Source organism: Rousettus aegyptiacus, unplaced genomic scaffold (assembly GCF_014176215.1).
Source record: "Rousettus aegyptiacus isolate mRouAeg1 unplaced genomic scaffold, mRouAeg1.p scaffold_m13_p_17, whole genome shotgun sequence".
Taxonomy (NCBI): domain Eukaryota; kingdom Metazoa; phylum Chordata; class Mammalia; order Chiroptera; family Pteropodidae; genus Rousettus; species Rousettus aegyptiacus.
Genome location: NW_023416292.1, coordinates 24,392,128 through 24,419,809, shown reverse-complemented (window position 1 = coordinate 24,419,809; position 27,682 = coordinate 24,392,128). Strand labels below are relative to the sequence as shown.

Genomic DNA, 27,682 nt, shown 5'->3' with positions numbered 1-27,682 from the left:
ATCTGAAATCTGACCTACTTCGGGTTGGAGCCAGACAGGGCTGCTGTGTCCCGCAGGGACACTCAGCTGCAGTCGTCCAAGTCAGTGCGTCCAGCTGGCCTTCAGCGGGGAGCGGCAGCCCGTCCCAGCAGCCCCGCGGAGCCCGCCGCCCTCTCCCGAGTCCACGGCGCTGCAGGGCGGCCCCGCCCCACCCCCAGGGGCTGCTGTCCTGGGGCTCAGCTCTCCTGGGCGCTGCGTCGTGATGCAGGGCCGGGTGGTGGGGAGCGGACTGAGTGAGGCCACGTAATCTTAAGGTCCTTTTTGCCGCTCACCTACTTTGGTTCTCTGCAAGTAATCTTAAGGCACTTTTTCTTAAAGCCATTTTTTAGCTCTACTGAAGATGATATTTTATTTAGTCTGCCAGCTTCACTCGGATGGGCTCGCCTGTCCGCAGCAGCCCGTGCGCCGTGAGGAGGCGGCACCTCCGTCTCAAGGGCACGTGCGCACAGTGCTCGGAGAAGAGGTCTCCCTGGCAAAGGTGTGGCCCGTTAGCACAGGGCATGGCCCGAGCCCAGGGCTCCTGATGCCACCGTCTGCGTCCCCTCCCCCACCCCCCGCCACCGCGTGGAGCTGTGGGGCTCAGGGAGGCAGGGGTCACTAGATAGTTCTCCCCTCCCCAGCTGCCCCTCACGGTTATATCCTGAGGTCCAAGGAAGCCCTGCTTCCCTCCCCCACCCCTCCCCATGCCCAGGACTTCCTACAGACAGCAGGAAGTGGAACGCCGACTCCGTCGACCTCAGCCCAGCATCCCTGGAGTGTGGAAAGGAAGGGGATTCACCAGCCACCCTGCAGGGTGGTAGTGACCAGACGTAGGGGCGCTGGCTTCAGGAAAGGGTCTGCGGGGTTTCTATGCCTCTGGCAGGAGAAGGGACCCTCACGGGCACTCACGGGCACTGACTGCCTTGAACAGGCTCACAGGACACTGGGGCCTGAGTGGCCTGGGGCTGGGGAGGGGCAGGCTCTGTTCAGAGCCCTGAGCACAGTGGGGCAGACCCAGCCCAGCCCCCAGTCCGAGGTGAAGTGAGACCAGGGCAGTCCCTTCCGGCCGGAGGCCAGACTGGGGAGCCCTGCACGGGGCAGGAGGCTGCCCCGCGGGGGCTGGAATGGGGAGGGGGTCCCGACAGAGGCAAAGGAACACCGCCTGGGCCTGGCCAGGGAAATGGGGGTCTTGGAGCTGCTGCAGGGTGACCCCCCAAGGGCTCACCCACAGCTAGGGGTGCGCCCCACTCCCCAGTCCCATGCTAGCAGGGGGCGGGGAGGAGGGGCAGGGGGACCCTTCCCCCGCCTCTTTCCCTGCACCTCTCCTGGCATCCCCAGGAGATGCAGCCTCCCCTCCATCCCCGGCGACCTGCCTAGACCGGCCCAGGTAGCGAGGGGACACGTTGCAGAAAAAGGTCTGTGGCCCCTCTTGGGGTCTCCCCGTCCCCAGCCCACATCCGAGACTTGTCCAGGTGTCTCACCTCCCAGACTCCTCTCCCCATCGCTGCAGGGTGGTGCAACCACCTGCCTCGCACAAGATGAGGGAGACGGAGACGGGAGGAGCCGGATCCCTGTGGGGGCGGAGGTTGGCGATGATTTATTAGCCAGACAAGGATCGACCAATTTCCAACATCTGTTCTCGCCAAACCGCTCCTCAGACGACAGCAGCATTGGAGCAGGGCCCAGCCCCGGGGCTTGGAGGACCTGGGGAGTCAGACCCCAGGAGAGGCTGGGCTGTGGGAGGCTGCAGGGCCCTCCCAGCCCCCTCCTCAGAGGGGCGCCAGCCCCTGAGGACCCCGGGCTGTGCCCCTAGTAGGGAGTGGGCCCTTGTTTGCCCCTCTGACCTCCAGGCTTCTTGGTGGGGACAGAGGAACAGGGCTGAGCTGGGAGCTGGAGGAAGGGAGCCAGCACCCAGGTCCTATGCGGCAGACTTCCTGTCCAGGAAGTCACTGAGGTCCCCCTGCAGGAGACGACGCGGGCGTGGGGTCGGGAACAGAGCGCTGCACCAGGGGCTCAGGAGGCCCTGCCCGAGTCCTCGGCCTTGGCCAAGCCCTGCCCTCTCCAGCTTCGTTTCCTAATGTGCGCGGCGGGGGGCTCGGACTTGACCAGGAAGGGCAAGGCGGCCCCTCCTCCTGCCCTCACCCACAGACACATCGGCCGTCAGTCACACGCTCTTCCTGCTGAGTTCAGAAGTGACCTTAACGTCCTTTCCAGTGCAGCGCCCTGGACAGCCACGGCCAGTGGATTGGAGCTGACGGGCAACGGGACACCTCTTTTCCATCTTTGCAGTTGATGACGGCCGAGGTCCTTTCCAGCTGTGATCACCTCCACTTCGTTCTGTCCAGATTTCCTGGGAGGGGCACCTGGGTGTGCATGTGGGTCTCCGCGCTGCCGCTCCAGGTTATCACCCCAGCTCCGACTCCCCGGCTACTGAGGCGGCCCCAGGGGGAGCCACGCCTGTCCCCTGTCCTGAAGCACCTGTCCAGATAGGTTGTGAGGGAGGGTGTGCCCCCAGCGAGGCTGGGGCTGGTGGGGCGCAGAAGGGGCTTGTCCAGCCACAGAGTTCTCGGAATGCAGTTGCTGGCCACCTGGACTCTGCAGAGAGAAGGACAGGCTTAGGTTGCTCCCTCTCCCCGCTGCCTCTCAGGCCGACCTGCATCCTTCAGGGCCAAGACATCTGGTCTGTGCAGGTGCTGGGCAGCACAGACGCAGGCTCAAGCCCTCTCCTTCACTCAGCAAGCACGTCCTGGGCACCTGGTTTGTGCTAGCCATTGCGGGTGCTCTGGAAACATGAGTAGGGCACAGCCCCTGCCCTCAGGGGACCCCACTCTGCCGGCAAGGGGAACAGGCATCCCAGGTGCCCCGGGCCTGGCGGGTGCGTGTCAAGTAGCGGGCCGCCCTGTGGCCAGGCGAAGGGCAGGCCAGTCCTGAGGCACGATTAGAAGGCTGCCTGGCAGTGGGAGTCCATGCGGGCAGAGGGACTGGCCTGTCAGACCCCAGGGGGCCTGGACCCACTTGGTGTGTGTGTGGGGACTGAGCAGTTCTTGGGGGGGACGGGCGGGAAGGTTGAGGCTGCCCCCAAAAAAGACACACTCCAAGGACGGAGAGCCTCGCGGGGCAGGCAGCTGTGTTGGAGCACTGGGGGTCAGACGTGACAAGACTGGAGGTTAGCGGTCAGCGAAGCAGCCCCGGGAACATCCTGAGGGATGTCGCAGACCGGAGCGGGGGAGGCAGACGTTTGGGAAGAGGCTCAGCAGAAACCAGCGGCTCGTCGGGGAGCGGGGTGAAGGGGAGAGGCTCGGGAGGGCCGGGTGCTGGAGAGAGGGGAACTCGGGAGGGGGCCACTGTGGGGAGCGGGAGCAGGCCGAGGGCAGTGTCCCCTGTGTTGAGTTGGGAGGGTGCCAGGGAGCTGAGCAGAAGTCAGGAGAGAGTTTGGATAGAGGCGTGGACCAGTGACATCAGCTCTAGGACTGTGGCCAGCAGCAGGTGGCAGGGTCAGGGGTGCGAGGAACAGGAACAAGGGCTGGGGGGGGAACCTGAGGGTCCGGCAGGAAGGGAGGGTTTGGGAGGGGCCTGAGGCAGGGGCAGAGGCCACCTTGCTCCGCCAGGAGAGGGCAGTGGAGGGGAGAGAGAGGGCGGGGTGGGGGCGGGGCGGAAGGAGGGGCCTGCGGGTGCCCCACCCCTGAGCCCATCCGAGATGGTGCAAGGACCCCCGAACCTCTTCCTCAGGCCAGCAGGGCCCAGAGAGGATGGGGTGGGGATGGCCGAGGGTGTCCGGATGCGGCAGCCTGGACCCTCTGTCCGTCCCATCCCACCTCAGACCTCTGACCTTCACCCTGGCCCAGGCGTCCAACCGGAATGCCTCCGCCTCCCCAGTCAAGCCCCCAGGAGGCCTGGCGAGCTCGCTCCTCCCTGCGCCCCCACCTACCTGGCTCCCTGAGACAGGCCTGGACCTGCACTTGCGGAGCGCGGGGCGCCCGCGGATGCCGGGCCGGGCCTCGCCCGCCGACGGCTCCTCCACCTCCACCTCCGCGTAAATGTTGCTGGCGGCTTCCCCGGGGCTGCCCCGGCCCATGGCGTAGAAGGCTATGGGCTCGTCAGGCTCCTGGTAGATGGGCACGGAGGGCTTGGGGGGCGGGGCTGGGCGCGGTCGCGGGGCGGGGCTCGTGTAGACTTCGGGGGGCAGCTGCGGCTTGGCCCGCACGGGAGGCTGGGGCCGGGGCGGCTGCGGGGGCTGGGAGAGCAGGAGGAGAGTGGGTGCGAGGCGCGAGGCCAGCCCGAGGCGCCCCCTGCAGGCCCGCCCGCCTCGAGGCCCCTCCTGCTGTACCTCCTTCGGCTCGCCCGCCCCCTCTTTCTGCGTGGGGGCTGCAGGCTGCTCCTTTTTGAGGACTGGGCTATACTGGGGGGGAGGCTCCTGGCTTTTGCTTCCAGAGTCTGCGTCTTCAGGCTTCAGGGAAAGTCCCGTGGGCTCAGGTTTCTGCTGGGAAAGGAGGCCTGAGGGACGGCGCCGCGCGGGAGGGCGGGCGGTGGGGGAGGGCCCTGCCCTCCAGGGGGACCAGAGAACCGGCGCGGGGGGCAGGGGCGCAGGAATTTGGCCCGCACTGGGTACCCTGGGTGAGGAAGAGCAATGGAGACGGGAAAGAGACCAGGGGCTGGGAAGCTCTGGTCGCGGCAGTTTCTGGAGTGACACGCAGTGGCATCCGGAGCACAGGGCCAGGCTGGTCTCCATTGCGCCCGCGGTTGCAAAAACGCAGCAAGGCTGGTGAAACCTTTAGCTCAGAATCGGATCCCAAGTCCACACGAGCCCACGGGGCCCCCGCCCTTCACCTCCGACGACGCCTGCCTGCCCGCCGCTGGCTTCCTCACGGCCCGGGCCCTTCGAACGCGTCAGCGCCCCGCACCTCAGGGCCTCTGCACCTGCTGCTCCTGCCGCCCAGAATGCTTCTCCCCTGGTCCGCGCGGCCCCCTGCCTGGCTTCGTTCAGGTCTCCTTTAAATGCCCCTTTACCAGAGGAGGCACCTCTGCCATCTCTACGTAAAGTGGCCCCCGACCTGTCACCCCCTGTCACCCCCTGGTCCTCCTCAGCGCTTACCACCATTAGTGGGCCTATTGCCATCCGCGTGCTCCCTTCGCCGTGCACACATGGGGCCCGGCCATCTTGTCCGCGGCCTGTGTCCAGGGCCTGCCAGCACCTGGTACACGCGGCACACAGTAACTCTCCCTTAGTTTAACTTTTCCCATTTAGAAAAAAAAGCTTGCTGCCAGCGTTAATCTGATGTCGCACGTAGGCGAATGCTACATCTTCTAGATTTGACATTTTCAGCAAATGAGAATGACTGTGTTTTGTAAACGGAAATAGCGCTACTAGAAACAGCGTGACAAACAGTGATGCCATTTGTTTCCGAAGACCATCGCCACGTAGAGCAACGGGAAAATCATAACAAAAGCGAGGTGGTTCGTGGCGCACGTTGGGGGCGAGGCGAGGTCGGGACTGTGTCTGCGAGCTGTCTCAGGGTAAACACTGCTGGGGAGTATCCTCAGGGCAAACAGGAAATGGGTTAGAAAACAAGTGACCCAGTTCCTTTCCGCTCACTCTCAGCCCCTCCGGTCCCTGTGGCTGGGCTGGTCTCCGAAGGACCCCCACCCAGCAGGCGCCTCTCCAGAAGGGCTGGCCACAGAGGCCGGTGCGAGGGCTCCGCGGCCTGGGCTCTGGCCGAGCGGCCCCGGTCGGGGCGGGGGCCGGGCCTACCTGGCGGGCGAGGGGCCGGCCGAGCGTCTCCCCGTAGGGGCTGAGCGGGCATGCTGTGTAGTGCTGGAGCAGGTCCTGCAGCCGGGCGTGGGTGCTGTCCTCGCCCAGCACCACGTGGCTCCCGTCCCGGAGCTGGGCCAGCAGGAAGTGGCGGCAGCAAGTCTGGCTCCTAGGGGGCACCGGCCGGGATGAGACCCCGCGCCGTCTCTCCGGCCAGGGCCAGGGCCCCACTCAGTGGTGGGGGTGCGGGTGGGGGCGGGGAGGGGGGAGGATGCCTGAGGAAGAGCCAGGCTCCCGCATCCTGGTCCCCACCCAGGTCCACACCCAGGTCCACCCCTCCCACTGGCCCGAAGCCCCGCCTGCAAGTCACTGGGTGCTGCCCCGCCCCTCACCTGTATGTCAGCACGAAGGTCACCACGCTCTCGCTGAACCGCACCAGGTAGCATCCCGGTGGCTTGGGCTCCAGCAGCCTTTCCGCTTCCCTGTAGGGGACGATGGAGAAGAGACTGACCCCCCATCCCCAAAGAAGCAGGCCGAAATGGTTAGAGGAGGGGGAGGAGGGAGCTCAGCGGGCCTGCCCCGCACAGCCCCCAGCCGGGCGGGTGGCGACGGGGGGGGGGGGGGGGCTCGTGGGGGCCGCAGCACCAGGGGCGGTCAAAGGTGCCCAAAGCTGCAGGCTGAACAGAGGGGAACAAAGGCACCGGAGAAGCAAGCTGAGAGCCGAGGAGGAGGAACTGCAGGGCCGAGGAGAGAGGAGCCCACTGGGAGAGCCCAGGTCAGGGTGCAGTGGGAGGAGCCTGACAGACAGGTGGGAACTTGAGCACCAGAGTCTTAGCCACAGGAGGAGGACTGAACCCACAGAGGGAAGACCGGCATGGAGCGGGTTGGGCCAGAGGTCTCCAGTGACCTCTGCCAGGAGAGAGGCCTTGGTGATCGAATGGCCCGGGAACGTCCAGGGGTCACAGCCTGGACCTGTAGCTTCAGTCTCCTCCCGCCTGGCTGGGTGCCGTGACTTGGCCCTGCCCATCCCCGGGCCTGTGGCCTCCGCGGTGACTCACCTCCGGGTGATGAAGCCGTGGAACCAGGGAGGGGCCGCCCCGTGCTGCAGGAGCCCGTGGGCCTGCGTCTTCTGGAACCAGGCCCGGGTCTCGGCCTGCAGCGACCGGCCGCCTTCCCTCGGCACCTCCTCCGCTTGCCCGGCGTCCTCTGGCCTGGTGGCAGTCCCCAGGGCCTGGGGAGATGCCTGCTGAGGGGCAGAGGGGGAAAAGTAGCCGTGGCTCGTGGGCCACCCTATCGCTCTCCTCCCCGGCCCCATCCCAGTTGCCCATTTGGGGGTATAATTGCCCAGAAAGCCCTTCGGCTCCAACCGAGTTGGTTTCTAAGGAATTCCCTCCCATTCCCCTGGACCCCGAGGGCCTTCAGTCCAATAGCATAAATGGGGGTGAGGCCTTCCAGATACACAGAGTCCTCCGTGGCCTGACGGGTGAGGGGAGCGGTGCGAGAGGTCACCCCGGTCATGGGGACTGGGTTGGCGAGGGGGGCCGGAGCTGGGGCTGTGCCAGGCAGGCGTGGAGGCCTGCTTCCTCCCGGGACTCGTGCATGGGCCGCCCAGGGACAGAGGCGCAGGAGTGGGCAGTGCGGCTCCTTGCCAAGGCACCTGCCATCTCCGGCCCTCTGCGCCCCAGCTGCAGGTGGCCCCACAGCACCCTTCGGGGGGGCGGGGAGCAGAGGAGGGTGATGCATGCCCAGGTTCCCACTCACCACGGTGTCGACGGCCAGGGCTCTGGGGCCGAGCTGGGCCTCCGCGGCCTTCGGAGCCTGAGGTCTGGGCCCCGGAAGTAAGCTCAGGCCCGGGCAGCTCCTGCTCGTCAGGTCCGAGGGCTGGAAGGTGCTGAAGGTTGGGGCAGGGGCCCGGCGGCTCCCTGTTGGTGCAAAGAGGCCAGCTGGGGCTTCTCAGTGACGCTCTGCCTCTCCCCGCTGCCCACCCCACCCCCAGGCTGAGGGGCCCTGCAGGCCTCGGACTGGGGACCCGGGGGACAGGGATGGTGAGCACTGTAGGAGAAATGCAGGGGTGCGATTTCTCAGAGGGCGGGAGGCTGGAGCCAAGGAGGCCAGAGGGGCTCGGGGAAGCAGCACCGGGAAAAGGGGCCGAGGTGTCAGAGGTCGGAGGGGGGGCAGATCTCCGTGCAGGCCCCTCTCGCGTCCCGGGTCCTCCGTCTCCCCCGCCGACCCCCGCAAAGCACAGGACAGACCCTGTCACCTCTGTTCTTGGGGCTGAGTGGACCTGTGGCCCCACAGAAGGAGAGGGGGTTGTGGGCGCCCCGCCATCAGCCTTGCCCACCCTCTCCCGGGAGTGGGAGCCCTGGCCTGAGAGAGCAGGCGCGTGAGGGTCTCGTCGTCGCCCCTGCGACACTCTTCAGCGTCCACTCACCGGGGGGGCCCGTCCGGGCCAGGGGGAGCGCCATGGGGGCAGCGGAAGGGGCCCGGGAGCGGGCGTGGGTCTGCACACTCAGCAGCTCTCGCCCGGCCCGGCAGGAAGTGTCGCCTCACCCGCAGCCCGGGCCCTGGCGGGGCCCCACGTCATGGAAAGCCGTAAGACACTTGTCCCGCCCCCGGAAGCCAGGCTGAGGGTGGCGGTGGCATGGCGGTGGCTTGCGCGTCACCCTGTGCCTGGGTGTTGGGACCGGCCGCTGCTGACCTCCATCCCACCTGATCCTCTCGCCCCGGACATGGCCTCCGCCGCCCACTTCCTCTCTGAGCGGTGGCAGCGGGCATGGCAGCCGCAGAAGGACGAGCCCTAGGGGGTGCTCAGGCTTCGGGCTCCTGGGAGATTTACACTCAGGATTTCACTCTTAGGACACGGGGGGGCCGGGGGGGCTGGGGCAGGAAGCTCACTTTGGGCCCATATAAAATCTGAGACCCGAGGTAGAGAGGAGGGGACCTGGCTCCACCCTCCAGCAGATAACAAGGCCGGGCCAGCGCAAAGCGGGCAGAGCAGAGCGGGGTTCCCTCCGGCCGGGGGGCTGCTGGTGGCCGGGACACCGTCGGCTGCCGTTAGTAACTCCAGGACCCACGTCCCAGCCGCGCCGCGAGCCGTGTCTCCTGCCGCACCCGGGCACCAGCCCCATCCCTCCCTCGTTCGATGCTCGCCAACGAGGAGGGAAACGTTAGCCCGTTTTCAGGAGGGAAACTGACGCTCAGAGGAGAGCCTCGGCCAGGGTCCCCCGTCCCGGAAGTCGGTGGCGAGCTGGACCTGGAACCCAGGTCTCTTACAGTCCCGCCGTGATCGAGGCCAGCGGCCCGTGACCACGTGCCAGGACCCAGAGGGAAGAAGAAGGCTCTTGTCTCGAATCGTGGAGGTGGCTGGACCTGCCATGGAGAGTCCCCGTGGCCAGTTGCGGTGTTACTGCTGGCGCTATCCGCCGGCCTTGGAGGCCCGCCCCCGGCCAGGGCTGGGGGGGTCAAGGGCGGTGCATGGGGGCCGGGGATGGGGGGTCGGGGGCGGTGCGTGGGGGCTGGGCCTTCGAAGTGGGGACAGATGTGCTGTGGAGGAACATGGGGAAAGGTGTGACTCCCCGTGCAGATGCGTGGAGGCACCCGGCAGCACTGGGCAGGGGGCGGCGGGGGGTAGGGGGGCTGCCTGCGTGCTCGGTCCCTGCAGTGGGCTGGGCCGGGCTGGATCACACGCTGCCTCGCACCCAGGAAGGAGCTTGGACCCCTGATGCTTGGCCATTTCCCCACCGCTCCGGGTATGGGGACACTTAGCGCAGCAGCTGCCAGCCAGCCACAGCCGTGCCCCAGGAGGGCGCCGCCCTCTCCCTCGTCCCCGCCTGGAAAATCACGGCCTTAGCTGTGGCCCTGTCCCCCGTGCGGGGTGCTCTGTGGTGGCCCTCGAACCGAGCCCGAGCAGCTGCACCCTCTGTGCGTGGAACGCCCGGGGGCCCTCGTCTCAACCCGGACCTGCCGTCCGTCCGCCACCTCCCTCCCAGGCCGCTTCTCCCCAGCAGTTCGCAGTGGACGCCCGACGCGTGCTGGCCGCCCCGCCCCCCCGGGAGGACTTCCTTCACCACCCTGAGCGAGGGGACACCCCGCGTGGGACCTTAGTGCTGGCACCTGCCTCGGCTGGCGACGGGGAGGCCCCCGAGAAGCGGCGGAGCAGTGGAGGCAGGTGGGCCCGGGGGGCCGCACCCTGGTCCAGAGGCGTCGGCCCCGCGACATCGTGGGTCACTGCCTGGCCTGTCCGACCTGTGCCACGTGGGCCGGATACCTCTCAGCTTAGCAGGGGGCCGCTCGCGTCCGCTGGTGCTCGGTGCCCCCTGGGCAGGCAGCGGTTTTCATCGGGGCCCCACCGCCCACAGCCCGGCTGTCCTTCGGGTGCGGCTCTTCGTCTGAGAGGACGCGACCTTGTCGCAGGACCCTGGAGCCATGCCGTTCTCCACGGGCCTCGCCCGGGACCCACACAGCGCCTTCTGCACCACAGCGGTGTCTCGGGCTGCTGGACGCTGGGAGCCACAGCCGAGAGGTGGCGGGGCCACCCCACTCCGCACACGGAGCCCGAGCCCTGCCGTCCCCCGGGTCGCCCAGCAGCCCGTCGGAAGTGACGTTCTCAGGCCTGGCACTCGGGGTGGGGCGGGGGGGCTTGGACTCAGGGCTCTGGTGTGGAGACCTGTTTCCCTCCGCCCTGCCAGAGGCCTGAGCCCAGCAGCTCAGGCCCGCGGGAGCTCAGCTCCCCACCCAGTGCTCTTTCAGCTGCGGATCCACCGGCAACCAGTAGGGGCCGCTGTTGCTTCAGCCAGCAGTGCCAGGCCGGGCAGGGCAGGGTGCGAAGGGACGGGGCCCTGGCCGCCCACCCTGACCCTGAGAGCATGGTGTATGGGAGTCGTAACTGCTGCCATAGAGACGGCCCCTCACAGGCTCATGCCCGCCCCACTCAGGCCCTGCCCCGAGGAGCTGCGGGAGCAGGGCAGCTGCCAGGGTGAGCACCTCGCCCTGACTCCTGGCGTGTGGCAGCGTGTGGTGGCGTGTGGTGGCATGTGGCGGCGTGTGGCAGCCTGAGAGCTATGGCCCCGTGGATCCGGACACAGGAAATGCTGACACGGAGGCTGAAAAGCGTCTTCTGCTGCCACCCCAGTTGCCAAGTTCTGAGGCCATCCGCCTGCAGCCACCCCCTTCAAACGTCCTGATGGCGCTGGCTCAGGAGCCTGGACCTGAACCCCACTGTGCTCCTCCAGCCCCCAGGGCGTCTCTGAGTGGGGACATGGAGTGACTGAGGGACGCCTGGTGGCCTGGCACGCAGCCTGCCTGCTGTGTGTCTCCTGCCTTGCCCGGGGGCATCCAGCATGGACTGGTGATGTCCTCGAGGCCCCTCCCCCACCCCTCAAGCCTGTCCTGGGTTACCCCAGGGCGTGTCCGCCCTCGGGAATGTGAGGGGTGGCTTCGATGGGGCGACCTCCCACTGCCGCAGCACAGATAACAGCGAGCCTAGCCGGTCCTGCCTCACTGCCATGGCAACCCTGCTGCTCTGGTCCTCGGGGGGGTGGTGTTTGACAGCGCTGTCCCTCCCATCATGGCTCCAGGGTCACCACCTCCAGTCCCCAAGGGGGGAGGGAGGAAGTTCATCCAGTGATAACCCCACGGAGATGGAGTGATAATGGGGTGCGGGCAGACTTGCGTTTATTGTGGCGGCTTCCCCTGAGGGCGGGGCGGGGCGTATGGAGCCTCTCAGAGCCTTGGTGATCCAGGGGGATGAGGGGGATTGAGGGTCGGGACCCGGAGCCTGAATCGCTGGAGGGATGTGAGGGAAGAGAAAGACAGAGGCGCCGAGCTCTGGTGTCTGGAACAGCAGGGGAGGAGGCGGGGAGGGCGGCCTGCTCCCCACGCCGGCTCCTGCTCCACCTGGCGTCCGAGGCAGAGGGGAGGAGGCGGAAGGCAGCCACATAAAGGACAATCACGGGGACACCCTGTTCCCAGCATCCCAGACATGGACAGAGAGGGTTCCAGGCTGATTCCAGCTGCTTATTGGCTTCAGGTGTGTCGATGGCCCTGGATGTCCAAAGGAGACCTATGGGCTGAGGGCGGGGTTCCCCAGACCTGCCTCTGGAGTACGCAGGCCCTCTCCTCCTCGTCCGAGCAGGGCCCCTCACCCAGAGTACCAGGATGTCCTGTCAGGGTCTATCTGCACTTCTCCTGTGGGGACCTGCTCTGTGCACCCCGGCCACCCACCCTCTGAGCAAGGGGTGGAGGCGAGGGTGTCTGCACGTCTCACAGCCTAAAAGGTCAGGTCCCTTTCTCTCTGTCTGCGGGAGGCCAGTTGGCCAAGGAAGGGGGTGCCCCTCAGTGCCCTGGCCCCCCATTTGGGGGGCTGCAGTCAGAGGGAGCCCCTTGTGTGGTTGGCGGGAAGTCGGGCTCTGCGTCAGCGCGGGACCCGCGGCACTCGGGGCTGTAGTAGAAGGACAGGTGGCGGAAGGAGGGCCGCAGCCCCTCGCGGATGCTGTCCAGGACGTGCGTGAAGGCCGGGCGCAGGCGCGGGCTCTGCTGCCAGCAGCGGCTCATCAGCTCCTGCCTGGTGGGGTGGGGGCCGGGTCAGAGGGGTCCACACCCCGCCTCCTGCATCAAGAGGGTCGGCCAGTGTGAGCGGGGCCACAGGGGAGCCCGTGGGCATCGCGGTGAGAACCGAGAGCCGGCTTGGAGCTGGGGTCGGCGGAAGGGGACGCATCAGCAGGTGGGGCAGGCGCCGGGGCAGGTGTAGGCAGAGCAGGGGTGAGGGCGGGACAGGACGGACTGGGGTGACTCACAGCTGAAGGGGACAGCTCTCCAGCCCCTCGAGGACCCCGCCGTCCATGACAAACTTGAGCACTTGCTCGTTGGACAGGCCCTGGTAGGGCTGCTCCGCCAGCGTAGCTATTTCCCAGAGCACAACGCCGAAGGACCTGGAGTGCAGTGGGGGGTCTGAGCCCGGCGTCTGCATTGGGGGGGCGCCCAGGCCTCTCCCCAGACCCCGCCCCCTCATTCCCTGAGCCCTCAGCTCCAGCCGCGCCCCACCAGACATCCGAGTGGGTGGTGAAAATGCCGTCTTTGAGGGACTCGGGGGCCATCCAGCGCACGGGCAGCAGCCCCTGCCCGCCCTTGCGGTAGTAGTCTGTCTCGTACACGTCTCGAGTCATCCCGAAGTCTGGAGAGTGAGGGGGACAGGCCGTGGGGCCGCACAGCCTCCCGGCAGCTCCCGCCTCAGCCACGCCTCCCCTGCCCCGCCCCGCCCCTGGAGGCCTCAGCCACGCCTCCTCGCTCCACCCGCTAGACGCCTCCGTCACACCTCCCCGCCCGGCCCCTGGACTCCGAGGGCCGAAGCCCCTCAGACACCTTCCCCTTCAAACACTTTGTACTTGGACCGCGCGCTGAGATCCAGGGTGAGGCTCTCAGGGCCCTGGGCCAGGCCTGGGTCTCCCAACGCCCAGCTGAGGGGCAGTCGTTGCCCCCACTCATCCAACACCTCCGTACCCCCGATCTTGACGGTGAAGTCCTGGGACACCATGCAGTTTCGGGCCGCCAGGTCCCGGTGCACGAACTTGTTGGCGGCCAGGTAGGCCATGCCGTCGGCAATCTCGCCGGCCATCTGGATCATGTCTCCCAGGGCCGGCCGCGGGAGCCCAGGGTTGTTCTAGAGCCCAGGGAGGGGGCGGGTGAAGACGGACCAAAGGCAGGACTCCTGCCCAAGCTCAAGGACTTCCCCCCACAGCCTGGCCAAGTCTCCCGGTCCCCGGTCCCCACCTCCGCCTCAGGCCTCAGAGATCGAAGATGGCTCTTGAGGTCCCCACGGGTCATTAACTCCATGATGACCAGAGTTGGTTGGCCCTGAGACACCACACCCAGGAGACGTACCTGGGTGGGACAAAGAGCCTGGCTGCGGGTCCACCTGGCCAAACGACCTGCTTGTGACCACGACCCAACCCAGACGCCAACCCCATGAGCATAATTCTGATCCTGACCTAACAATGACCCTCACTGTGACCTTAATCCCGTCTATCGTCCCAATCTTTACGGTCAGCCCCAGGCTGACCATGATCTGGACACTCAGCAATGACCCTCATGACTGCTCAGCCCCAGCCATGACCCTACCATGACCTCGGTGACCCTATTCCTGTCACCACAGGACCTTCGCACTAATTATGACCCTGACAGTGCCACGACCCTCCCTTACCACATGGTGACACTTAAACGCCTTCATGACAGAGGCTTCCTTGAGGAACTCGACGCGTTCTCGTGGGCTGGCCAGCTCATTCACTGTCTTCAGGGCCACGGGCGTGGACGCCCCTTCGGCCTCCAGGCCCTGTGCCAGCCCCTCGTACACCATGCCAAAGGAACCCTGGCCCAGTTCTCGGATTATGGAGATCTGCTCCCGGGGCACCTCCCACTCATCCGGGGCATACACTGAGGAGGGGGGCGGGGTCAGGAGCTGTCCCTCTGCGCCGCCCCGCCCCCTGCTCCAAGGGGCTGGGCTCTGAGGCTGCCTGCCTCGTCCTTCTCCCGCCTCCCTTGGCACTGCCCGCCCACCCCCTCCAGACCTACTTTCAGAGGCACTGAAGTACTCCGGATTCACAGAGGTGTACAGAGTGCTGTTTCTGCAATGGAAGGGGCCCCGGGAAAGAAGGGGCACCGTCAAAAGACAAGGAAGAGGGACATTGCAAGGAGAAGAGAAGTTACTGACCACACCTGGCCCCAAGCAGGGTGACCCCTGGAGAGCCCTAGGCACTCTCCAGGCCGGCCTTGGTCTTGGTCCTGGGACCTGGGCCTGATGGGCTGGGGACAGGAGGGACAGGAGGGAGGGGCCCCTGCCTCCTCAGCTAGTCCTCAGCACCCAGCTCATCACAGTCCTGCCCCTACTCCCCTCGTGTTCAGCCCTGGGTGGGGGGAGGGGAGGGGAGGGTCTGACAGTGAGCAGCCCAGGACACACCCTAGGTCTCCTGCCCTAGTCCCCCCCCACACACAGGGCCAGCCTCCTTAGTCCTCAGGCTGAGTGCGTGTGGTGACTGACCGGCCCAGTGTGCACAGACCCAGTGGCTTCCTGGGACATGGGACTTTTGCTGCTAAAATCAGGAAAGCCCCAGGCAAACTGAGATGAGCAGGTCACTCTACCTGAAGGCATGTCTTCCCCTACGCTGTCCCCAGGGGCAAGTCCCTCTCCTAAGGAAGTCCCTTCTGCCATCTCACCTGCCACCTCTGATGGCACCGACCTTGTGCTGAGGCTCGGGGAGGGGCGGGGAGGGGGCGGGAACCCGTGGGACCCGCCCTCACCTCTTCTTGCTGTAGAAGAAACCAAGGGTGGCAAGAATGATGAGCAGCAGGAGCCCCACGGGGGTGATGGTGAGGACGTACAGGCCCCCGGAGTCTTCCTCCTCTGGCGGTCAGCAGGCAGGGGCGATGGAGGTAGGGGCAGAAACGGAGCCGTCAGAGGGCCAAGGACACTTCTCTCCCGGCAGTGGGCGATGTGGCTAGGGTCTGGGCAGGGCTGTCGGGAGGGTCGGAGCCAGAGGCTGTGCTGTGCCTACCGGGGCCGGGGACGTAGAAAGCCACGCTCTCTGTCCAGGAGCCGTTGCCCGCCAGCGAGGTTGCCCGCACCCTGGCCGAGTAGTTCCCGGGGGGCAGCAGGGCCAGGTGGACGCCCCCAAACTTGGCATATCGGAGGCGGGACACACACAGCACTGTGGCCTCCTGAGGGCGACACAGAACAGCTGGCTGGGAGGAGGATGTGGGCGCCAGGTGGGGCTGGCCCCGGGGGGGTCTTCCAGGGCACCTACCTCCCCCAGGCGGCGGTACTTGATTTCATACTTGAGGATGAGGCCATTGGGGTCCGACGGCTCAAGCCAGCGCAGGAGGACACTGCTCTTGCTGGCCGCCTCCCAGGCCACCTTCCCTGGGATACCATCGGCCTCTCCTGTGGGAGAGGGCGTCAGGCAGCTCAGCCACAGGCACCGTCACATGCTGCAATGTGACAGTTTGTCAACGACGGACCCCATACAACAGTGGTCCCGTAAGGTTATAATGCGGCCTAGCGAGACCCTAATGGCATAGCACAACGCACAGCCCACGTGGTGTGGCGGTGCTGGTGTAAAAACGCGGCCCGGCCAGGCCAGGCCTGGCGGAGAGCGTGGGCTGTGGGTACGTCCGCGGTGCCCAATGATGATAACGGACAACTGCGTTGCCCGCTCACGCGTTTACTCTCCTTTCTGCCGCTGTTGTAGAGCTCTCTTTCTACTGATGAGAAATATTGGCTGTCAACAGCAGCCGCGCCCCATCCGCGGCCTCTGCACCCCGTGTTCGCCCGCCTCTCGGTTGCGTCTTTCGCTCTCGCGCCGGCAGGGGGCTGGACCTGCCGCCTAGGTGTGCCGCGGGCTGCGCCACCCGCGCCGTGTGAGTGCGCGGATGCCCACGAGTAAGCAGCAAGTGACCATTTCCTCTCACCTTCCTGTTCAAACCCAAGGAGGCTAAGCTGGGGGGGGGGTGGCGGGGGTGTTGAAGAAATTCTGGGACTTCAGGCACTGGGAGGGGCGAGCGAAGCGAGGCCCTGGGGGTGAGCGGAGCACTCGTCCGGCGGGGCGCTCGGCGCCGGCGGTGGCGCGGGGCGCGGGCTCGCTTACGGTGGGGCATGGTGCGCGCAAACACGAAGGTGGCGGCGCTGCAGCCCACGGCGTGCGCCGCGTGGTTGCACGCGTGGATGTCGATCCGGTACTCGGTGAAATGGCGCAGGCCGCTCAGCACCGCTCGCTCTCGGGGCACTTTGTCCTCCTGGATCTCGAAATCGGAGCTGTTTCCCCCCGGTCGGAGGGCGTCTGCGGAGCGCCGGTGCCTCCCGGAGTCCCTGGGGAGGGCAGGAGTCAGGGCCCTGCCCCGGCCACACCCCTCAGCCTGGGCCCCGCCCCCGCTCACCTTTGCGGGCTCTTATTGACGGACGTCACCTTCCAAGGGGATCTGGGGAGACCAGGGAGGGCCCCGTCTGCGGCAGCACTCCGCCTCCAGCCCCGCCCGCAGCCCGCGCCCCGCAGGCCCCGCCCGCCAGGCCCGCCCAGCCCCCCGCCCGACCGCACTTGGGGATGGTGATGGCGTTGTGCAGGAAGTTTTCAAACTTCTTCTGGAACGAGGCCTCTTGCGCCTCCAGCGGTGGCAGGACCTGCCCCGGAGGCGGGTGCTGGCAAGAGCAGCAGCCGGGCTCCGTCTCCGCCTCCAGGTCGCCGTCTTCGCGGTCGAAGCGCGGGTCGCTGCTGCTGGTGGGCAGCCGCAGGCCTGGCGCGGCGGCGGCGGGCAGGGAAGCAGTTAGACCCGCGGCGCCCGCGACCCGGCGCCCAGCAGCCCCGCGGCCCGCGCCTCATCCCTGCGCGCACCGCGGTGGCAGTAGTCGTTGATGTAGAGGTCGCCGTCCTCTGCCAGACGCTGCCACAGCACCAGGTAGTAGGTGAGGTTCCCGTTGCGTTGCGTCGGCGGCTTCCAGCGCACCAGCAAGTGGGAGGAGGACGTGGACGTGGACACGACGTCCTGCGGCACCGTGGGCGCTGGGGGTGTGAGTGGGGTGCACCTGAGGGGCTGCGGGGCCCCTTTCCAAACACTGTCTGGTCACGGGCCCCTCTCTGTGGGGCCCAGCCCCCACTCGTCCCAAGGACTAGGTGACTCTCAACCTCCTCTTCCTAGAACTCAGGGTTTTGTCCCTTGTCCTCCAAAGGCCCTTAAATTGGCGGGTGCGCCTTCTGGACAGTCCCCCCACAGCCTCCTGAGGACCCAGGCGGGTGCCCTCGATCCTTTCCAGGACCCACGCATCTAGCTCCTGGTTGCTCCAGAGGCCCACCTGCAGGCAGCGTCCGGAGGTAGACAATGGGGCTCTGGGCTCCTTGGTGGGGGCTGTCCTCCGCAGTGGTCAGCGTGATGGCCCGCACGAACACCGCGTACTGTGTCCAGGGCTTGAGCGGGGCTAGGGTCACCCCTGGCTCCTGGTTACGGCTCAGGGGCAGCTCCACGTCCAGCAGGTTCCAGCTCTGGGTCCCGCAGGCGTCTGGGCCTGTATGCTCTGTGGCGTTCTGGAACGGGCTGAACACCCATCACGGGCGCTGGGGGCGGCTCGGCCCCGCCCCGTGTCTAGCAGCCCCCTCCTCTCCGAGTCGCCCAGACGGTGTCACTCTCAGTCCTGCACGGCGAAGGCATCGGAAGCGAGTGCGGGTCCCCCTGTGGCCTGACGCGCCCCCTGAGCGCTTCTGCTCGGAGCTGGAACTGAGCCAGGGGCCTGGCGCAGGTCTGGGAGGGGGCGCCACCCCAGCCACGCCGCCAGGCGGCGGCGGCAGGGGGGCTGCCTGGTTCTCTGCCCTCTGAGGCAGCTGTGTACAGCTGGCAGGCCGTGAGCTGCACACGCCAGGGGCGTGCCATTTACACCGCAGTCCTGTGAGTGCTGCTCAGAGCACGTCTAGACCGGGAGATCCAGCATTACCTGGGAGCTTGATACACACGCGGATTCGTGCGCCCCACCTCGGGCGGACCAATCGGTCTGTGGGGCGGGGCCCAGGAAGCTGTTTTTAACAAGCCCGCTGGCTCCCCATGCTACAGACCTTCACCTACCCCTGCAGCCTGGAGGAGGCCAGGCCCCGTGCCAGTAAGCAGCCAAGATCTCTCAGCTTCACAGGAAATGCTTCCAGGCCAGGTGGCTCCCATCATCTTGCATCAACGGGGAGGCCGAGTCCTCCTCGCCCCGCCCTCCCCAGAGGATTTCTATTTTCGATTCCTAGCTATGCTTTTGGAGAAGTCCTTCCTGTGGGCTAAGCACTATCGCTCCTGTTTTGGTCAGTACACTCTCAAAGAGCAGAGCAGCCTGTCCTTTGCTGTCCCCCGCTTCCGCCCATCCTCCCGCTTTAATGAAATGCTGGCCAAACTGCGCATAAAACTGGCCAAATTAGTGGGCACTGCCCAGACCGCCGCTGGGGCAGGAGCATGTGGTCAGTGCAGAACATTAGCATACGGAACTGAAACTTAATTATCCGAGGCTTCCCAGCGGGCTCCCCCCCAGCTCTCAGAGTCCCGACTCCCCTCTCCGTTGTACTAGGTGAGGCAAAAACGAGTCACGTGGGACTGAAGGTGAGGGAAGAGAGCCGGACGCGGGCCCCAGAAGGGCGTGTGACTTGGGGGGCCCGGCTTCCTGGCTCTGCACAGCCCCGCGGGACTCTGCGGTCACCTGCCTCGGGCCGTGATGGTCCCGCCCCGGCCTGGCCCCGCCCCGTTCTGGGTGGGCCCGGCCTGGCCCCGCCCTCGCCTGGCCCCGCTGGGTCTGGCCGGCCCGGGGTACTCACGACTCCTTGTAGTACACGATGAAGCTAAGCAGGTCTCGAGCTTCCAGCGGCTCGTAGCGCTCCCAGCGCAGCAAGATGCGGTCGGCCTCGGTCACGTTGGACACGAAGCGCAGGGTGCGAGTCTGGCCTGGGCGGGGCGAGGGGCGAACACCTGCTCTCCAGCCCCTGCTCCAGTCCCCTACCCTGACCCCGCCGCATCCCATCTCCAACGCGGCCTCCGAGGAGAAGTCACACTGTCCCCTCCGAGCGCCCCCGCCCACCCACACGCGCCTGGGCGTTTCTTGGTGTCGCGTGCACGCCCCGGGGACGGGGGCAGGGCCTCACAGGCGGCGCGGTCTCCGTTGGTGCGCGGGTTGATCTCCGCCTTGTTTTGTCGCCCCCGCGTGCCGGTCACTTCCTCCAAGCGGTAAATGTGCTCCAGGCAGAGGCGAGGGTTGAAGGCGAAGTAGATCTTGCCCACGGGAATGGTGAGCCCCCCGGCCACCCAGGACCCCAGCTGCTGCAGGTTCTGGTTGTCCAGCACATACAGGGTGTAGTTCCTGGGGGGTGGAGGGACCTTGCCTCGCTCGGGACACGCGGGCAGGGGTGGGAAGGAGGCGCGTGGGTCCTTCCAGCAGAGGCTGTACTGGGGTCTCAGAGGAGGAGGGGCGCTCAAAAGCCCACTCACGCCTGTGCGCGTGCCAGGTACTCGGACACACTCCCTGCGCGCACCACTGACCACGAGTCACCCACACTCTCTGCTCATTTCCCCATCAGTGAAATGGGGTAGACAGTTTCTCTGCCTTTCCCCTTCCCTCATCTCATCGGGCTGAGGAGCAGTGCTCAGTGTGGGGCTATGCCTGTCCTGCAGGCGCTGGGCACCCCCGGGGCACATGGCAATGCGCCAGGAGACAGGAGCGATGGCCTGGCTGGCTGGTACTTTAAAACGTTCGCTTTATTTTGAAAAATCCCAGCTACATTAAGGGTAGGCCTGGGTTGGTGGGTGGTGGGAGCAGGTGTCAAACCCAGGCAGGGTGTCTCGCATTGGAGCCGAGATGATGTAATCACAGCCAACCCGTAAAGAGTTATACGGAACTCCGGTTTGTATAGTATACACTGGGTTCCAGGCACTGTTTCAAGCGCTTTATACATAACGACTTAAGTAGTATTCACAACTTTCCTAAGAAGTAAGTAGTGTTAGATAAACCCCGTTTTACAGATGAGAAAATTGAGGGCCAGAGAAGTTCGGTAACCCGCCCGGACTCACACAGCTAGCGAGCAGCAGAGCTGGTTCCGGAGCCTGCGCTCTTCCCCACCAGTTGGGAGTGTTGGGGAGAAGATGCGAGAGAGGCAGCTGTCGGAGGCCTGTTCCCGACACCTTACCCATCCACCATGGCGTCTCCCCGGATCAGTTTGAGGTTCTTGAAAAAGCCCAGGGACACGAGGGCGAAGGAGTGCTTGATTTTGAGGAAGCCGGTGATGGTCTCTACCAGCCCCAGGCTGTGCTGCAGCTCCTGCTCCAGGTTGTCTGGATGTGAGGAAGACAAGGCTGGAGCAGAGGCAGGGAAAGGGGTGGGCCCGCGGGGGGAGGAGGAGGGAGGCGGAGGCTGAGAGGGACCCAGGGAAGGAAGGGGTCAGTCCTCAGGCTGGGCCCAGGCTAAGGAAAGTGCTACTTGAGCTGACCATGTAAGAGGTGTGGCCTGGGGGGCGTGGCCTGGGAGGGTATGGCAGGGAGGAGGGCGTGGCCGGAGGAGAGGCGTGGCCCCAGGAGTGTACTAACAGCCCTGGCGAAGGTTGAGGATGAGGCTCCCCTCCACGTGGGTGCAGCCCACCAGATCTTGAGCCACCTGCACGGAGTCGATGGTCTTGGTGCCCACCTTGCACTCCTTGGGACACAGCCCCTCACACTTGTGGCAGAATATGCTGGCAGGGGCAAGCAGAGGGAGTGGCTAGAGCCCCGTGTGGGCCTCCTCGGTGCCCCAGGGTGACCCCACCTGCTCTGCACTCACCTGCTGCTGTTCCGGGTGAAGCCTGGAGGGCACTGGGCGAGGCAGCTGCCCTGGTGGATGCCAAAGGTGGAGGCGCGGCCGGGCACAGAGTGCAGGCTGGCGCAGCGCTCGGCCGTGACGCAGCGCCAGGACTCGTGCTGGTAGGTGCCGGGAGGGCAGGCCTGGTGGCAGGCGCCCCGGAAGTGGAAGTGGCGGCAGGCGACACAGGCACGGGGGTCGTCCGGCCGGCTGCAGCCCCCCAGGCATTCGACGTGGCAACACTCGCCCCCAGCTGTGCAGGCCAGCCCATGGGGACAGGGGCACACTGTGGGCAGAGTGCCACGTGAGACGGTCCCCACGCCTCCGCGGTCCTGGCCCCACGCCCTCCTCCTGGGATACTGAGTCTGAACCCGGATCCCTCCAATTCAGATGGCAGTGAATGCCCACTCCAGGGCCTCTCCAGGGCAACGACCAGGGTCCCTCGGTGGCTCCCCACCCCCACAGTGCCTAGTCAGGGGTGCAGGAACTCAGGACGGAGCAGCCGCCTTGCCCGTCGGGGCTGCTGCTCCCTGGCCTGGGGTCCTGCCTAGGCCTGGTTCGCAGGTCGTCGGTGGGCACCGTGCCGGCATGAACCAGCCAGCTTCTCCCGAGCAGCTAGGCCCAGGCCTGGTGGGTCTGGGGATGTGTGGAAGGTGGGGCCCCACTGGGCACTTCACCCACGCCCCTGCCCGTAGCTCCTCCCGCTTCAGCTCTGCCCTGGGCAGGAGGCCGCCCCAAGCAGCAGGGGGCGAGCTCGGGCTGGGGGCCCGATGGCCTGGGAACTCTGCGCAGTGGCAGCTGGGTGCCTGGGAGCGTGGGTGCGGTGGGGGTCAGCCGGGGTGTGTTGACACTGTACACGGGAGAAGAGAGGACGCTCGGCAGCTGTGTTTACAGCCAACACGGAGGCCCCGGGGAGGTGGCCCCAGAGGATACAGCGGGCGTCTGGTTACTCTTCCGCCCTGATGAGGCCTTGGGGTGAGCGGAGTGGGGTGAGAGGAGCTACGTGGAAAGAGCCCCGGGTTGGGGGACCCCAGCTCTGCCCCTGGCCTCCGAAAGAGCCCCGGAATGTCCTCTTCCTCCTTCTCCTAACCCCTTCCTGCCCCACCCCCGTCTCCTCCTCGCCCTTCCTTCCCATGCACCTTACTTCCTGAGGAAGAGCCCCCCTCACGCATTTGTCCTCACTGGTCCTGTCCTTCATCTGTCACCTCCTCCGCCCTCCTACTCATCTCCCGGCCTGGCCTCCGCGTTACAAAACCGGCCGCCTACCCTGGGTCGCCCGCGCCGCGGCCGCTTTTACCAGGGATGGAGCGGCTCCCGCGGCCCGGGCTCTGCTCTGACGCTTATCGAGGGCTCACTCCTCAGAAACACCCTGGGTTCCCTTTACAGACGAGGAAACTGAGGCTCAGGTGCCTCGGGGAACACAGCCAGTAGGCTGTCGAGCTGAGAGTGGGACCCGGGCCTCCTGGCTTTGCACTCCGCCGCCTCCCACTGCCGCCTGGTGTCCGCCCGCCCACCGTGCCCCAGGCCCACCGCCCCTGGCCTTTCCCTCCTCTGTGACCGCCCCTCTTGACTGCCTTGGGCTGCGTCAGCTAGTTAACCTTCCCGAGCCTCAGTTTCCGCATCCGCAAAGCAACAGCCCCTGCCTCATGTGACCGGCGAGGACCAAAATAAACAGCGGCGGCAAGGGACTGGTCACGCCGCCCCGTGGCCACCCAGTGCCGCCGGGGCCCGCCCTCCCGGTGCCCCAGGTGTGCCCTGTGCCGGTGCCCACCTCTCTGGCAGTGGCTGGAGGTCCAGCACCTGTAGTCTGTGTGGCCGCCGAAGGTGGTCCTGGAGCAGGGCTCGCCAGTGGCGCCCAGCACGCCGGGGCACACGTCGGCGCACTCGGCGCCTGGCTTGTTGCCCACGATGTGGTTGGCGCTGGGCGAAGGCTGCAGCAGGCCCCAGTCGATGGTGGACAGGTGGCAGAGCTCCTGGTTCTTCTCCACGCGCACGGCCCCGCGCAGCACGGCGCCCAGGGCCGGCAGCCCCAGGTCGCGCAGGTGCGGCATCTCGAAGATGACCAGCGCGAAGCCCAGGAAGAGGCGCGCGCCGCGGATGACCGCGAGGTTGGGGAAGAGGTCGCGCAGGCTGTCCAGGCCGTAGACGCGGAAGAGCAGCAGGTACTCGGTGACTTGCGTGAGGCGCGGGAAGCTGAGGCCACGGAAGTCCTCGCCGGTGGCCGTGAACATGAGCAGGATCTGCAGGTGGCCCTCCACCACGCTGCAGTTCTCCAGCCGCCGCAGCTCGGCCACCTCGGAGCGGATGTCCAGGCTGGGGCACACTGTGGCGCACGGGGCGGGCAGCGGTCAGCACAGCCTGGGCCGAGCGCCGCCCCCGCCGCCCCGGCCATTCTGGAGGAGGGGGCCACACCGGATGGGGGGCCGGCCTTGCGTGGTGTGGGGTGCCCCCTCCCGGGCCTCCCTCCGGGTCCCGGAAAGCCACCTCCCACCCGTGATGTCACTTCCTCCCCGACCCGTTTCCCTCTCTCGCACCTGTGCCCTGGAGGCTCCGCCTGTAACATACACCCAGAACCCAAGTGCTGGTCACCCCGTCCCGGCTTTCGCCACTGTCCTCTCACAGAGGACAACGTCCTGCACTCACAGAGGGAGCCTCCCAAGTGCCCTCCCCCACCCCGCCCCCGAGCTGGACCCCGGCCCAGGCGCCCCGCGGCCCCCACCGCGCTGACTGGGCGCCAGGCGCCGTGCTGGGCGCCGAGGACACGGCACCGATCCCCCCGAGGCCGCGGGAGCTGGGCGCCTGTTCCCTGCATTTGTTCACTCTCGAAGGCACCGTCCGGGGCTCCCCGCTGACAGAGGTTCAAGTTTAAATTCCTCAGGCTGAGGTTCAGGGGCTGTTGACGAACTGGTCCAGCTCATGTCCCAGCCTCGGAAGGGTTCCTCGGCCAGTAACACCCTCGGCTCCTGTCCTGCAGCCCCCGCCCCCATCCCCTGCCCCCATGACCCGAGATGATCGCCGCCCCTCAGGCTGGACAGCACTCTGTCCAGCACCCACGCCACAGCACCTGGGGCGTTGCCCAGTGCTGCTGTCCACATCTCTGTCACCCTCTCCAGGAGGGACCGTCCAGAGGGGTTAGCTGTGCATCTCCCCGTGGTGCCCAGGCCGGGGCTGGAACCACTGGGCGCTCAGGGACAGTGGGTCGACCTGAGGACTTGCTGGGTCCCAGGCCCCTAGGACCGGTCCCCTGAGTGGGTGGGACACCTGTTCCGCGGCTCACTTGCTCCCAAGGATGCCCCCAGGGTCCCAGCGAACACCAAGTCTGGGCTCCTCCATGTGCTCGCCATCCAAGTCCCGCGAGCCTGTCTTCGTCCACAGCCCTCAGTGTGCTGCGTGGTGCCCCTAGCCAGGCACCTCCCCTGACCGTGAGGAGGGGGCGGGCAGGCTGGCCCCCCCCCGCCCCCGTCCCTGTGCTCGGCTCTGCCGGCAGCTGTGTGTGTGTGTCTGAGCACACGTGGGTGCACACACGGGCACACACAGACGAGGCGGAGAGAGCACGAGAAAACACTTCTAGCCCCTCCAGGCGAAGAAGGCCAATCAGGCTCTGCGAGGCAGACGGGGGTTCTCTCAGGCGCCCGCATGCCACTTCCCATCATGCCCACAGCCTCTCTAGGGCTCCCCTGATGGGAGTCATTTGGAAAAACAAATTTCCGACCTTCACAGATTAACCCCTGCCTGTCTCCCCGAGGGCACAGCCCTGTGCTGAGCTGCACTGGGAATGGGACATCTGGGCCCCCTGACCAAACATCCCCCCCCCCGGGGCGTGCTCCTGTCCTGACAACCGAGGTCCAGGCTGGCACAGGAGGCGGGTGGGGGCGGGGCCGCGCCCTGGAGGCAGTGCCTCGTGGGACCCCGGCCCCAACCACTCGCATCGTGTCTGTACAAAGGGGAGGCTCTGCCCCCAGGCCGAGGATGTCAGGGGACCCTCGGGCAGGCACAGGGCCCTGGACTCCTGAGACGCCTCCGTCTGGAAGGGCAGGGTGGCTTTGGGGAAGGGGACAATCCTCAAGCCTTCCCCCTCAGCTTGTTTTCCTCTCCCAGCCAAACCCCCAGCATCCCGTGAGGGTCGCTTAGTCTACACGGCCCCCACCCCCACCCCCAGCCCTACACATGGGAATCGTGCAGCCCGGGGCACTGAGGGAACGCAGCCCCCCCATCCCAGTAAATGGGCCCCAAGAGTGGGGGACATGGACATGGCCCTGGAGACAGGGGCTCAGGACCCCAGGCCGGCTTCGCCTCAGTGCCCAGTGCCTCAGTCTCCTGTCTGCACGTGGGCTCAGTTACTTAATGCGCCCGTCCTCGGTGGCCCATCGTGTCCCACACCTGCCCCCTTACTGTCCAGGGGCCCTGGCAATGCCCTCTAAGACCCCCCACTCTGATTCACACCGGGCTCTGCTGGGACCCCCTTTTCACGAGCGGAAATGGAAGGCTTCTAGTCGCTGCTGTTTCCAGGCCCTTCTCACCTCCCTCGTGTGGGGGACTGGTCGTCCTCCTGGGGGGTCCTGCTGAAGCTTCCCCCAGTCTCTGTGTGGTGTTGCGGGAGCTAAATGGCTGTGTTCTGGGGGAGCTCAGTCTTTGGCCCCCAGGCTGGCTGGGGGTGGTGAAGATGGAGCTCCGGGAGACAGTGCGGGAGGCGGGGGGGGGACTCACCCTCTAGTGTGTCCAGGCCAAATCCCAGGGACAGGAGGATCGCAAGCAGGCATGCCGCCCACGGCCACAGACTGGGCACTGCCATTGCCACTCCTGGCTCTCCTCCCGGTGGTTGCGGGGGGAGGGTCTGTCTGACAGGCCCTAAGGGACACAAAGGATCAGGCTTCAGAGGGGAGAGGGAGAGGAGGGACAGGGCCGCGAGGAATCCCACGGGTATAGATGGCCAGAGACAGGAAAAAAGAGTGACGGCCACAGACAGACAGACGGTGACAGGCAGCTAGAATCGGAAAGGCTCCGCGTGAAGCCAGAGAGTCGGGGACAGGGCGCCGACAGCCACAGAGAGGCACCCAGGGGGAGGAGGCCACAGGGGGTGCAGAGCCGAGGGAGGGCCAAGAGGCCGGCCAGTGAGGGGCAGAGAAGAGCCCGGGGAGCGTGCCCTGCTAAGGAGGCTGGCGGCTCCGGCGACGGGAGTCTCCCGGATCCCCGGGCGCCCGCAGCTGCCCTGTCTCCCACGCCTGGCGGGCGGCACCCTGCCCCTGCCCACACGGCTGGTTTGCTGGGACCCCTCGGTTCTCTCCGCCCCTCCTGCCAAGCCAAAATATTTAGCCTGACAACTGACGGGGGACAGGTCTGTTGGGGAAATAAGGCCAAAAATACCAAGGGGTGGTAGGCCAAGGACCGCACCGAGCTCCCCCCACCCCCAGACTCCCCCAAGCCGGCCGCACCGCAAGGCACTCAGCCAGCAGCCCCTGTGGGGGAGGGCTGGTTCTAGGCTCTGCCACTGGTGCCCTGACCTGCGGGGTGACGGGAGGCCACCCTGTTGGTCCCAGCAAGTCCCTCATTTGCTACCAAGATCCAGGTGGAGGGGGCAATCACCCTGTGGCCCGCCCCCTGTCCGTCACCTTCCTGAATTCAGGCTGCTCGGTTGGCCTGGTCTGTCTCTGTCCCCGCCTCGGGGACTGCGGAGCCATCTGCGGGGTCCCCGGAGGAGAGGACAGCCGCGGGCCCTCTCGTCCTGGGGCCCACTTCCCCCACTCTCCCCCTCTCCCCGGCTTGAGACAGCTGGGTTCTTGCAGCAAAGAAGGCCGGCGCCGCGTCAGGGGCTGGGACCTGCTTTGTGGCGCCCCGGGTGCCGGGGATCCTGGGGCTTTCCGGGTGCGCGGCCTCCTGGGACGGGCGGGTCCCCAGCTCCCCCGCCGGCCGCTCCCGCGTCCAAGGAGCTAAGAGAAGATCTATTAATTTCTCCACGCAGAGATCGATGCTCTTGTCAGGGAGGCGATCGATGCCCGCCCGGCCCGACTCGGCCCTACCGGCCTGGGGACAGCACTGGCCGGCGGGGGTCGGGGCTGATGCTGGGTGGCCAGGAGCAGGCAGTGGGTGCTGCGGGCTGCGCCCCCACCCACGCGGCCCGGGCCGGCGCGCACCTTTGCGCGCGGGCTTCTGGCGCCACCCCGTGGCCTCTCCTGGGAGTCGGCGTCCCGACAGGGCTCTCGCGTCTCTCTCCTCCGACCCTTGGGGCGACACCTTCCTTTTCTCTGCCTCTTCTGATTTTTCCTTTCCCCGGTCCTGCGTTTGGTCTTTTTGGGGGTCCCTTCCGTCTTCTTCCTAGGGTTTAGAGAGTGTTTCGCCTAAGACGTCCCCAGTGGCCTGCACCCTCCCCAGGCACGCGCGCCGCGAGGAGGAGGATGGAGGCCGGGGGCTGGCTAGGATGACCTGGACCTTTCCCCGGCTCGGTCCCCTCCCTTCTCCCCGACACGCAGCTGCTTTCGGCTGGAAAATCACGTCTCGGCTTCCCAGTTCCTCCGCCCCGGCAGGCACCTCTGGGGCGTCCGCGGGCGCCCTGCGCGTCTCCCCGCACAGCGGGATCCTGGGGCCGAAGGCTG

The 27,682-nt window shown here is 66.7% G+C and overlaps 2 protein-coding genes across 6 annotated transcripts; both read right to left on the bottom strand.

The window, feature by feature from the left end:
• Positions 1-692: 692 nt before the first annotated feature.
• On the bottom strand, positions 693-8,350 carry SH2D2A (SH2 domain containing 2A). Of its 2 annotated transcripts, none has more exons than XM_016166188.2 (8): positions 8,199-8,350; positions 7,529-7,689; positions 6,826-7,010; positions 6,160-6,249; positions 5,768-5,936; positions 4,346-4,495; positions 3,947-4,252; positions 693-2,613 (listed from the first exon to the last, which is right to left on the bottom strand). In XM_016166188.2, the coding sequence occupies exons 1-8, from the start codon at positions 8,230-8,232 to the stop codon at positions 2,446-2,448; spliced, it is 1,263 nt and encodes a 420-aa protein (XP_016021674.2). In that variant the 5' UTR covers positions 8,233-8,350; the 3' UTR covers positions 693-2,445. The 2 variants fall into 2 exon arrangements, with proteins under 2 accessions (XP_016021674.2, XP_016021673.2); XM_016166187.2 differs by having other exon boundaries at positions 6,826-7,013; positions 8,199-8,349.
• Positions 8,351-10,777: 2,427 nt separating this feature from the next.
• INSRR (insulin receptor related receptor) lies at positions 10,778-26,961 on the bottom strand. 4 transcript variants are annotated; one of them, XM_036234785.1, is made up of 23 exons: positions 26,910-26,961; positions 25,800-25,940; positions 22,864-23,415; positions 21,075-21,378; positions 20,846-20,988; positions 20,449-20,593; positions 19,411-19,625; positions 19,087-19,213; positions 17,601-17,839; positions 17,143-17,310; positions 16,849-17,044; positions 16,691-16,732; positions 16,402-16,622; positions 15,562-15,698; positions 15,313-15,475; positions 15,059-15,161; positions 14,333-14,385; positions 13,965-14,194; positions 13,535-13,645; positions 13,265-13,424; positions 12,809-12,938; positions 12,562-12,696; positions 10,778-12,329 (listed from the first exon to the last, which is right to left on the bottom strand). In XM_036234785.1, the coding sequence occupies exons 2-23, from the start codon at positions 25,882-25,884 to the stop codon at positions 12,101-12,103; spliced, it is 3,888 nt and encodes a 1,295-aa protein (XP_036090678.1). In that variant the 5' UTR covers positions 25,885-25,940; positions 26,910-26,961; the 3' UTR covers positions 10,778-12,100. The 4 variants fall into 4 exon arrangements, with proteins under 4 accessions (XP_036090678.1, XP_016021664.2, XP_016021665.2 ...); XM_016166178.2 differs by lacking the exon at positions 26,910-26,961 and adding an exon at positions 26,236-26,328; XM_016166179.2 differs by lacking the exon at positions 26,910-26,961 and having other exon boundaries at positions 21,075-21,345; positions 25,800-26,320.
• Positions 26,962-27,682: the final 721 nt, after the last annotated feature.